Source organism: Phodopus roborovskii, unplaced genomic scaffold (assembly GCF_943737965.1).
Source record: "Phodopus roborovskii unplaced genomic scaffold, PHOROB, whole genome shotgun sequence".
Classification (NCBI taxonomy): Eukaryota; Metazoa; Chordata; class Mammalia; order Rodentia; family Cricetidae; genus Phodopus; species Phodopus roborovskii.
In genome coordinates, this window is record NW_026126567.1 from 18,916,582 (window position 1) to 18,929,409 (window position 12,828).

General features: G+C 47.4%; 1 protein-coding gene across 2 annotated transcripts in view; it reads right to left on the reverse strand.

Moving 5' to 3' along the window:
* Nucleotides 1-12,828, reverse strand: part of Ncald (neurocalcin delta) — a 230,945-nt gene that overhangs the window by 3,802 nt on the left and 214,315 nt on the right. For both annotated transcript variants that reach the window (XM_051202756.1, XM_051202755.1), the window contains one exon: nucleotides 1,691-1,796. In XM_051202756.1, coding sequence (XP_051058713.1) covers nucleotides 1,691-1,796 — 106 coding nt within the window. The remainder of the gene's footprint in view (nucleotides 1-1,690; nucleotides 1,797-12,828) is intronic.

Below are 12,828 nucleotides of genomic sequence, written 5' to 3' on the forward strand. Positions count from 1 at the left end.
CAACATCGCATCGCTTCCCTCATCGCTTCCCTCCCCACAGCTTTCTCCATTTAAACAAATCTTTCTTCAGCCAAGCCCGGGGCAGTGTTGTCAGCTGCACTGTAGGAACCGGGAGGAACCGTAACCCAGCCAGGGCCCTTCAATCCTGCAGAAACAGTCCCAGTGGCCTGTGAGCCACACATCTGGAGGTGTCTTGTGCCATCCATTAGTCCTCCTTTAAGGAGAAGGCTGGCTCTTAAAGCCATCATGTTCCCCAGACTACCAAAACCTGTGGTTCAGCACCAGCAAGCTCTTTAACTGTTAGAACAATCCTGTTTGTCTAAACTTTGCAAAACAAACCATGTGCTATGAATTGAGGCACATGAAGGGAGACAGGATTCATGCAACTCTGAGGAGGAAACAACAAACGCACCAGCCTGCACCTCGCAAACCAAGATTCTCAGGGAGATGGTACTCCACGTGTGGGTATAGAAAGAGGCTTGCTGTTACTGACTGCAGAGCCTTGTACTACACACATCAGCATCCCACAGGGCCTGGCTCATTTCTACACTGCTGAGAGGATTTGCTCAACATCAAGAGCTGTAGATCTGGGGCCAGTAAGATGGCTCAGTGGGTGAAAGTATCTGCTACACAAACCCAAAGACCTGAGTTTAATCCCTGGAACCTATGTACAGATTGGGGTGGGGGACTGGGTCTGTAACTCTGTCCTCTGACTTACACACACACACACACACACACACACACACGGAGGCCACCTAATAATATGTGTAATAGCACACACAACAGTAATAAAGAGAATAAAATTTGTGTTTCAGAGATGGCTCAGCAGTCAAGAGCACTTGCTGTTCTTGCAGAGGACCAGTGTTTGAGTCCCAGCACCCATGTTCATTAGATCACAACCACCTGTAGTTCCAGGTCCAGGGGACTGAATACCCTTCTGTGACCTCTGTGGGTACCTGCATGCACATGGTGCACATGAACTCACATGGGCATGAATATACATGCACATAAAAAATTAAATGGATAAAAAAGTTAAGAGAGCTGGGAAGCTTTTGGTGGCCTGGGTTAGCCTTGATTTAGCACTGTGAACTCCAGTACTTCTGAACAGCATTTCAAGACTTGGCAAGAAAAATAAAAATGCCAAATTGATTTTGAATTTCAGTTGAGTAACTGCAGAAGTACATCCCAGATAGTGGATACAGACATAGTTATGTCAGAAAGAAGTCACTGCTTATCAATTGCTTGGACCTCTTGGACTCTACACGGCAGCCCGATGTGCAGGAATCACTTTTATTTATTTACTTGTCTTACTGATAAGGATGCCCTGTGTAGTAGTCCAGGCTGTCCTCAAACGTGTGGTTTCCCTGTGTCACTACCATACCAGACTTGTCTATTTTGTTTGAAACCAACTTGTTTTTTACTTTGGTTTATGCATTCGCTGGTTGCATTTCACCAGCTCCGAGGTCTACTCAGCCACTGGTCCTTCCTGCCCAACTCCTGGGTTCACCCAGCTCCAGGCCCACCCAGCTCCGGGGCCCACCTGGCTCTGGGTTTTCACAGCTCCGGGGCCCACCCGGCTCTGGGGTCTACCTCTGCTCCTTTCTGCCCAGGACATTTTGTCCTCTAGTAGAGATGCCCTGCCTGGCCTCCACCCACAGCCTGGCCCAAGCAAAGCTCTCCAGCTTCCTACCATCTCTGTTGGTATCCATCTGGCGGAAGATCTTCTCCGTCCTTTTCTCTGGGGTTGACTCATCTTCGGGCATTTTCATGACAGAAGAAACCATTTTGTAGATGGCCTAGGGACAGAAGCAACAGGGTGGTGATATGGAGACACGGTTCAACCCAAGAGCAGCTCTACTGAGTGTCAAAATCTGGAGTGAAGCTTTACAGGAGCTGGGTCTGTCCCTGGACTTTGCTATAGGACAGGATGTGTGGTCCCTGGTAGAAGCAAGGCCAGCAGAACTTGCGTTCCACCGGGATATTCTCAGCAGTATCGAATGGCGAAAACTCCACAGCTGCTGCCTCTGCTGCAGAAAATGTATAAAGGAGTTCCCAGTAGTCACGTGTAGTTTGAGTTTCTATCCAGCCAGGTCCCACTGCCCTTTAGCCCCAAATAAGCACCAGAGACATATTAATTATTAAATTATTGGTCAATGGCTCAGGCTTCTTATTGGCTAGTTCTCTCTCTCTCTCTCTCTCTCTCTCTCTCTCTCTCTCTCTCTCTCTCTCTCTCTCTCTCTCTCTCCCTGCTAGCTTTCTCTTAATTATTAGACCATAACTACTAATCTATGTATTCCCACATGCTCTAGGCTTACCCAGTAATGCCCTGGCATTTTACTCCTTCTGCTGCTACATGGTGTTTCTCTGGCGGCTCCTCTCTGCCTTCCTCTCCCCAGCCTTCTCCTTGTCTGGTAGCTCCGCCTAGGCTTCCTGCCTAGCTATTGGACAACCAGTGTTTTATTCATCAATCAATAATATGTATATATACGTGTGTGTGTGTGTGTGTGTGTGTGTGTGTGTGTGTGTGTACAGAAAGACATCCCCCGCCTGTCATGTTATCATCTGAGGAGTGCTGGAGAGCTGCAGGGCTGAGGTGTGTGCTCCTACCAAGGGCTGTTCAATGTCATTGTGCTCAAACTCTAGATGACTGAGCCTAGGCTTAGTGACAAGTATGGCCTACTGTGGTCATAACCCTGGCTCCTCCAGGAAGACAGACACTGGAAAGTCTGTCAGTGAATGTTGATGGGGGATGGTCTTTGGTATGTATGCTTTTTATGATTGTCCAGTAGCCAGGCACGGAAATGTAGGCAGGGCTATGAGACCAGGAGAATTCTGGGCAGAGGATGGGGAGAGAGGTCTCTAGAGAGAAGCCATGTAGCTGTTGAAGAAGTAACAAGCCTGATTGATGGGAGATGCCATTATGTATATATGTTTCTCATACTGGTTAATGAATAAAGCACTGTTGGCCAATAGGAAAGGAAGGTAGGAGGGACTAGGAGACAAGGAGGAAAGAGGAAGAAGTAAGGAGGAGTCAACATGGAGAGTCTGAAGAGAACAGAACCGCCATTCCTCTGCTCTTGGTAAGACCACGTGGAAATACATAGAAATGGGTTAATACTTAAGACAGAGCTAGCCAATAAGAAACAAGTAACTGGCCAACAGCATAATATCAAATACAGAGTCTCGGTGTATTAATTGGGGCCGGCGAGGCGTCGGGTCAAGACCAGGTGGCGGGAGGAAAAACCTTACTCCTTACACCCGATTACAGGTAAGCCACAGCCTCGTGGCAATATATGGTTTAATAGAAATGGGCTAATAATTAAGAGGGATCTAGTCAGTAATAAACCTGAGGCATCGGCCAAACATTTTATACTCAGTGTAAGTCTTTGTGTGTTTATTTGGGGCAAAGCAGCTGTGGGACCAGGCGGGACAGAAACTCCATCTTCAGCATGTCATTGTCTTCTCTCAGGCAATCCAGCACTTGCCTTTCCTCTACAGTTTGTGGCCAGGGGCTCACACTTTTTCTGAAGTTCCCAGTATCTCTGAGAGGGAAACTGGTGCTGCCAGTTTGGGATTATAATAACATCACCATCTCAGGGTGAGACGGGACTAAGTCCATCTGTGAAATATGATAGGAAAAAGATGATTTGATGGAAAGACTGTGCAAGTGGAAGTGTCCCCCACCACCCACAGCCTTCTGCAAACACCCAGGGAAGGCTTTGAGGGGTGGGATGGGCTCATTCATCAAAGGCACTTTGAATTTGGGAAGAATAAAATGAGGCCGTTGTTTCGATCCTTAGATTATGACTTCTTAATCAGATTCACTTTGGGCACTTCAGTCATGGGGGGGGGGAGTTTAGGAAAAAGTAGACTTTTGCCAGAAAGTTCTAGAAGTTTCTTGTGTTCTTGATAAAACAGGGCAACTGGGAAAAACAGAAAAAGAAAGACAACCAAGAAAAAGAGGGGTTGTGGGAGCAAAAGTGATATTAAGGATTATATTTTCACACTCCATATTCTTGTTTAGGATCAACCCTGTTAGAAATACCTAAAATATTGTAGGAATGTTCTAATTCCAGTCAACAAAATAAAAATGCAGACGGATTCATGCAGTAGAGTGCCACCCTCAGGCCAATCCCATCCTGCAGAGACCCCTGCGGCAGACTGCCACGATTGCCCAGAAACAGACTCAGCCCTTGCTGAGCTCCCAGGCCACCCCACAGTGAGTCACTCCAGGACAGCCAAGGCCAGCACCATGGCCGTTGTGGGTGGCGGCTGTCACTGGGTAAACTCAGGCACAGCCAGCTTTCCTGAAACACGCTCACATGGGTCCCTGGAGGCAAGAACAGAGTCATAATTAGTCCTCCTGCACCGGTCAGCTGTCTCTGTCAAGCCTCATCTGTGTTACCACTGGTGCTGTGGGTGCAGTGCTATATGCCAAGCTGTTGGCCATAGAAACAATGACCGTTTTATTATCTATCTATCTATCTATCTATCTACCTACCTACCTATCTATCTATCTACCTACCTACCTACCTATCTACCTATCTATCTATCTATCTATCTATCTATCTATCTATCTATCTACCTACCTACCTACCTACCTACCTACCTACCTACCTATCTATCTTCTTCTCCCCACCCCCCCCCCCCCCCCTCCCCACTATCTATCTATCTATCTATCTATCTATCTATCTGTGTTTTGAGACAGGGTTTTTCTGTACAACAGTCCAGGAACTCACTTTGTAGAGCACGTTGGCCTGGAACTCATTGAGATCCACCTGCCTCCCAAGCACTGGGATTAAAGGTGTGAGCCACCACTGCCCAGCATAATGATCGTTTTAAAAGTGGGAAAGCAGAGACCTGAGATCTCCAAGATTTCTGGTTAACTCCAGAACAAGGCAAGATGAAACCAGTGGCAACATACACACACCACACATATACTGTACCACACACACACACACACACACACACACACACACCACATATACCATACCACACACACTTCACACACACACACACAAACATACACATATCCTATAACACACACACACACTCACAGAGGACTGGAGCATCTTTATGAGTTCATCATCTTGATATCTGGACACGCCCCTCCCCCAGTTCACCCCAGCACAGCTTCTTCCCGGGGCAAGCCTCCGTCCACTCAGGACTTTACAAGTGTCAGCTGAGGAGTATTTATACACAAAGGAGGGACTTACTTTTCCAGAAGACTTCAGCAGACTATGATCTCTTTCAGACCTGTTTGTTCTTCTGCCGAGTCTGTTTTGTGCATGACTGAACCCAGGAGCATCATGGGAAATGCTCTCCTGAGGCCACTGCCAGTTCCCACCTTCGTGGTCAATATGTAAGCATTTAGGTTTCCTGAATCAGTGCCTTCATTGTTACTCTGTTCTTGCCTGCCTGTTCGACTGCCTGCCCCCAACCCCCACACATGCACTAAGGACTGATGGAATTGTGGCCCTCGCACAGGAAGCCACCTCTGCACGCATGCACGCACGCAGGAAGCCACCTCTGCATGTACTCCTTTCCTCCATCTCCACGGGTGGTCTCCTTCCTCTGCACAAACCAACGGCTCCATTGCATCCTACTTGGGATCACTTCATTCTGCTTACCCTAAACTGTAGTTGGCCAGGCCCCCCTGGCTCTGTGACTGTGGCCATCAAGCCTGGCTACTCATCAGGCCACTGCTGGTGCAACTGTCCCCACCCAGCTGCCTTCTCCCTTTCCCTTCTTTCATTTCTCTCCTATCCTGCTTCTCTGTATAAAGTTCCCTCTGTGTCCCTGGAGTTTTTGGTTTTGTTTTCTTTTTTTCTTTTCCTTCTCTTCTCTTCTCTTCTCTTCTCTTCTCTTCTCTTCTCTTCTCTTCTCTCTCTCTCCCTCTCTCCCTCTCTCTCTCTCTCTGTAAATGTGCATCCATACATAAAATTTAACATTCGTGTAAAATCCCCAAAAGTTCTGAATCTGCCCACAGCTGCCAACACACGCCCCCCACCGCCCCCCATGCATCTCTACCACTGCAGATGAATGTAAGGACTTGCAGATTTGGAAGCTGGTGCACAGAAACCTGCCACTCCCATTACCTCTGCTCTTAGTAGACCCCGCCCCCCCCACTTTTCAGTTCCCATTCATTTACCCAACTCACTCATTCATCAGACAGTTTCTGTGTGAATATGACACACCAGGGACATCGTCTGACACTGCCTTTGTCTTCAGGGATTTTACTATGAACCAAAGCAGGCAGATACTCTTAAAAATCAGGCCACTGTGGGACAAGCAAAGGTGGCCGTGTGGTGTGATGAGCTGTTCCGAGGGTGAGGGCAGGTCTCCCTGAGGGCGGGCCAAGGAGGAAAACATGGGGGAAAAAAAAAGCTTAAGTTCTTAAAAAGAAAAGCATGTCCTTTAGAAAGGAACTTGGAGGGTACCACACTGCACCCCACTTTCCAGTGACCACACCCCGGCAATGCCTTAGTAGTTGTCCCCTAATTATCCCTTAGAAACCCACCGATCTTTTAAGAACTCTGGTCCTGGAAGGCTGGGGAAGATGATAATCTCCTTCTTGGGACTTTGATGGGAACCAGTTACAACACAGAGCTCAGTCTTTAACCCTCCTGCTTGAGCGGAGGCGTGAAAGACAAAGCAAGCTAGGCGGGAGCGTGATGGAGAGGAGGCCTGCTACCTGGCCGTTAGGATAAAGACGTCGAACTGGTTTCGGAGAAAGGGAGCCAACCTACCAACCCATGGGGCACCAGTCCTGTGAGAATAGTTGCTGGAAGCCTCGAAAGACCATAACCAGCAGCTGTAGCTGTGGACTGGGCTCACGACAGACTCAGGAGGTGAGGTTTCCTTTAAGAGGTTCACCTTTCCAGGCTTCCTTATGCAATTGGGTTACAGTTGGTCTTTGTGCACAGTTAGACAATAGGATTAGTGAACTGTTCCCCAAACCCAGTATTTGATGTGGTTGGTCCCTTCTTCCCCTCCCCAGAGCACAAGCAACCAAAGCTGGCTGCTGTTGAACCCAGAGAGAGGACATAACTATAGGCAGTGCTCCGAGCCACACCGCATCTTCTTTTTAGCACCATCTTCCCCGAACATAATAGGATTAAATCATGGAGGAATCAGGCTACTTCCCCATCTTACATTTAGCAGTGTCAGTACTGGACCTGGCAGAGGAGGCCTGTTTTTAATTAAGGTACAAGGGTCCCTTTGGGACACTCAGAAGTCCAGCTGGGGCTGTTCCCCGGTAGGCCCAGCACCCTGCTCTACCTGCTAACTTCTGCTAGCTACTTAGGCCAATCAGTCAGAAGAACAGGTGAGTGACCTGCCTGACAGCCAGCTGCCCCACTCCCCAAATTCTGTCCCCTGAGGTCCACTTTAGCCCTTGCCCCTCCACCTCATCGCCTAAGCTGCCCCTGGGCCATGCCCCCACCCAGGTGGATTCCCTCAGCTCAATCGCAAGCCACACCTGTCAGAAGTGGGCGGAGTCAGCTGGTAGAACTGTGCAGGGAGGACCCATGTATAGCTTAACAGTATAAAGTTAGCTCTGTGGTCAAAAAAGACTAGAGATAATCAATAAAAGAGGTCCAGACGGAACAGCCTCTAAACAGGTTCTACTGTGCTTTATGCTGTGTTTAGGCTTAGGAAAGAAAGAAAAAAAAGGTCAATTAAATTATTCCTAATGATATTCTGCTATTCTCAAAGATTGGTGCTTAGCTCAATTGTCATCTGAGAGGCTTCACCCAGCAACCGATGGAAACAGATACAGAGACCCATAGTCAATCCTGCAGAGCCAGAGGGGTCAAGGTCACCACAAGAAAACCCACAGAATCAACTAACCTGGGCTCTTAGGGCCTCATGGAGACTGAACCGACAATCAGGGAGCCTGCATGGGACTGACCTAGGCCCTCTGCACTCATGTTACAGTTATGTAGCTTGGTCTTCTTGTGGGGCTCCTAACAGTTGAGATCAGGGATGTCTCTGACTGTGTTGCCTGTTTCTGGGACCCTTTCCTCCTACCAGATTTCCTAATCCATCATTAATAGGAGAGGAGGGGCCTAGTCTTACTGCATCTTGATATACTATGGCTGGCTGATATCCATGGAGGCCTGCCCTTTTCTGCAGAGAAATAGAGGAGGAGGAGGAGGAATGGATAAGGGACGGTGAGGGGGAATAAACTGCAGTAGGGATGTAAAAACAAAATAAAACAAACAAATAAATAAAACAAAAGGGTCTAGCACAATGCCTTTTTCACATAGGCTGGACAAACCCTGCAGATACTGTGCTTTTCCCTAAGGCTCTTTCCAAGAAATATGCCTTTCAACATGCTCTCAGACCAGCCATCACCAACTGGTGGGAAACACTGCTTTACGATGCTTGGAACCCACAGTGCATATGTTAAAGACCCTTGAGTTCCTATACTGAAGATACCCACTGAGCCCTGTTTAATCTAGTGTTTCCCAAACTGGTTTGACCAATCCTTCTGTTACAAAGCATTGACAAAGTTAGCACCCTAAGAAAATTCTCTCTGAGCCAAGACGGAGTCCTACCCTAGCTCCCTCTCCCGGTGTCCTGTTTCTTCCCCTCTTCTACTTGGCAGGACTAATGATATACAATACTATCCATGATGCTTCTTCGTGAGACTTCTCTCCCCAGTGGTGTCTATATTGCTTCAGTACAGGATGTTTGCCTCCCTCTGTATGCTTGGGAGCCCAGTGCTTGCTTCAACTGACAAATGCATGTTGGTTTTACAATACGTACAGGGACGGCATGATGCCCTTTAGATTTAGAAAGGGAAAGCATGGTCCAGGTCAAGGAAGTCACCTTACAAGTGGTAGAGACAGGTGATCAGAATGGATGTTAAGATGAGAACGAGAATGCTGCTTCCAGCCAGGGTACTTAGGGACTGAATTACCCCCTTACCCCATCAACAACAAACCCAAAGACAACACATATCATATGACAGCACTGGTTAAACTCATCGGATCACAAAACAAAAGAAAGACATGAACATGGGAAAATAACTTGCATGGGGGCTGTGAATGGGAAAGAGATAAGAAAAATCAAGGGGTTAAAGTCATCAGAATGGATTCTATACACATGTGTAAAATGGTTGACAAATGCATTTACTCTTAAAAAGACAATACACATAGAACCATAGCTTATAAGAACCTATAAATTAGACAGCCAAGGACAGTGATTTCTGAGGAACTAGAAACAGAAGACGTAAGCAAGCCCTGGACAGCTCTCTTGCAATGACGGCAGTGTCTGAGTCACAGCTACAGGAAGGGATATATCTAGAGCTTGATAGAGTCACTGATGGGTGGACACCAAAAGCTGAACTGTTCAAAGTGCTTAGTGTCCAAGGACAGGTCACACTAAAGGACACACACACACACACACACACACACACACACACACACACACACACACACACAGAAAGAGGGAGAGGGAGAGGGAGAGAGAGAGCTGCTGTCTGTCCCTTTGGGTGTCCAGCCACTCAGAGAACATTCCAGAGAGCCATTGTTGGTCCCTTTGGGTGTTCAGCTGAGTCCCTGTGTAGCTGGATGACGACTACTGAAGATTGTGTTGAAAGACCCATATGAAAAGGTAAGTGGAGAGGAGCCCCTGGCCCAAGGTCAAGGAGAGTGACTGCTTCCCCATCCACAGAAAACCTCCTGATTTGTGTGGTCCTGTCTACTTTGAAAGGTCTTACCTCAGTAATGGGGAATTAGTCCAGGATGATCCCTGCTCTGTGTCACCTATCAAATTTTAAAACCAAGACCTGAGAAGTTCAAGCTGTTTCCAAGCAACTTAACTACATCTCAGAACAAAGCATAGGGATATTTATATTTAAAAAATATCCAACTCTCAACGGGGTACAATTCACAATGTCTAGTGCCCAATAAAAAAAATTAACGTCCACACAAGGAAACACTATCATACCGCACAGGAGGAGGAAAAGATCCATCAAGTGACCCAGAACTGACATAGATGTTATGATTAGCAAAAGGCCCTTGGAAGAGTTCAAAAACCAAGCTTCACGAGTCCCCAGAATAGGTAGGGGAGGCATTAAGAAGCCCCGATCAAACTTCTAGCAACGAAAGCTACAGTACCAGAGGTGGAAAACACACAGAGGGAGACTGATGGCAAATTAGATCTTCCAGGAAAGAGAATACCAGTGCACACTTAGCTACACAAGACAGGAAGGGGGGAGACATGACATCTGCAGTGCACTAGTGGGTTGTATGTGGCCTTTGGGCTGTGTAGTCCAAACACAATTAAAGGCCGAAGGAGCTGAGAGAGAGTGGAACCCGGAAAGAGATTCAAAAGCATAATTACTAAAAATAATCCAAAGCTGGTGAAAACCACAGGTCTTCATACCAAAGTTTGATAGACAAAAAAACCATAGCATGCTCACTCCAGAAGGAACTGGATGGTTTGTTCATTCCACCGTCTAATTACGAAAGCAGATTCGTGATTAAAATTTTTCTCAAGTGACCTACCTACAAGGTGCCAATAATAGATGGGAGAGGAGGGTTGAAAAAGGAGGGGTATTGGTCCACTTTACTCAAGATTCCTATTCGTCATCTTTGCTCTGGGTTATAGGTGACTTTTTGCCTAAGCTTGCCATTCACATTCAGGCTGATGCAGTATAGTACCTGTATATCTAAATAATGACAGCCCTGCTATCTGTTGTCAGTAAGAGTCTTGCTTAGTGACTTCCTGAGAATGGAAGGGACGCAGATGCAGCCCCACCTCTTACACTGAATGACATGTGCCTATCCCCAGAGTGTTGCTTCTGTCTCCCACAGTTCTAGGCACCCATGGGAGATTGGGTGGCTCCTCTCAGTGGATCACTTGGCCCCTTCCTTAGGCCCAACCTGTGCTATGGCAGGTGTGTGAGTATTCAGACTGGCCCAGTGGGACAGGGGGTTGGAACTGTGAAGGGCAGGAAGGATCCTCCTTCCTCATGAAGTAACGGGCACACTATGTTCCCATCGGGAGGAGGGGATTTAGTGTCTGATGGAGGAAAGGTTTAAGACTCCTGAGAAAGTGCTTCAGCGCAATAACAGAAACAGGTCTAAATCATGACCCTAAATTTGTCACTAGAAGGAAATTGGCCCATAAATGTAACAAAAAAGTTCATTTAATTCTCTAAAACAAATCCACAGATGGTTTTGTTGGTTTATCCAGATGATGGTTCACCAAAAATAGTGAAGATTGAGCTAGCGGTAGCTCACAGACTCCGGTCTGACACCCGGGGATCCTGCATGGGACCCAGCAAGGTTCTTTGAATGTGGGTGACTGTTACGTGGCTTGATCTGTTTGTGGGGGTGCTGGCAGTGGCACCAGGATCTATCCCAGGTGCACGAACTGGCTTTTTGGAGCCCATTCCCCATGGTGGGATACCTTGCCCAGCCTGATTCAGGGGGGCGGGGCTTGGTCCTACCTGGACTTGGTATCCCAGACTTTGGTGACTCCCCAAGGGAGACCGTTATCCCCTCCGAGGAGGAGATAGGGGGTGGGGTGGGGGTGGGGAGTGAAGAGGCTGGAGAAGGGGTTGGAGGGGAATTAAAAAAAGAAACTCAGAAAATAGTGAAAATAGTTTTCTTTAAAAACAGCCACAACTATACTCCAGAGTATGTGGTAGACAGAGTAATACCTCCCCACGTATGTCTGTGTCTCAACCCTTGGAACCGTGAGCCATTTTACCTTATATATAGTAAAGAGATTTCCCAAAACTGGCTGAATCACAGATATGGAGATGGAAGGATGCCCCTTGACCCCACCCCCCACATGGCCCCAGAAAACCACAAAGGAGTGCTCGGTACTATCCATAACTGCATGAGTGAATGCATGAATGGAAGAGAAAAGCAGGGTGGCAGCCCCTGCAGCATGGATCAGCTGCAGCTGAATTTGAAGGTGCGTGAGCTGGGACACATGCCCGGAGTGTGAGCATCTTCTAGAGACTGGGGAGGGTAAGAAATCTTTTCTGCAAATGTCCACGGAAGGGGATGTAGCCCCCAGGACACCTTGATATTTAGTCCAGTGAAACTGAGGCCAGACTGTCCGAATTACAAGTCTGTGAGCCATGAGGTTTGATGCTCTTTGTTGCAGCAGCCATAGGAGGCCTCTTCAGCACCACACAGAGTTTCATGCAGTACGGTACACTCTAGTCTTTCTTAACCAACCTCCGGATATACAAATGAATTCTAGCTTTTTGTCAAAAATGGTGTTCTGTGACTGCCCAGACTAAGCCACAGGAAATATCTGAGGGCAACAAATAGATGATTTCTGAATGGCATCTCTCCCTTCCCATCCATGCAAATCCCAATTATAGATTTATTTTCCTCCTGGTCTACATCCTGGCCAGTGGTTAGTGTTTGTAAATGGTCATAAATTTGCCCCCCAGCACCCCCGCCCCCACTAAATGGCTTGAATTGCCGAGCCTTGAAGGGACAAAGATTCAGAGAGGAAGTTACATTCAAGGCGTGTTATTAAGCTACAAGTGTCACACTGAATCCTAGGCCCTGAGGTTATGATGCTCCTGGGCCAGAGCTGGTTCTGCCTCACCGATTTCTCACAGCTATTTACCCAAGCTCAACACTGAGACACAACAGCCAGAGACGGCATTGAGTAAGTAAATGAATGTTTTCCTAAATGGTGCCGATCAGCTAGGACACAGCCAGGAACATCCCCACAAGGGGCTTCCTGTGACAGTCACAGGGCCTTCAAAAGATTGAGAAAAATGGACCATGGAGCTGGGTGAGATCCCACACTGAATTCCAATTCATCCCGAAGAATGGGAAAAGG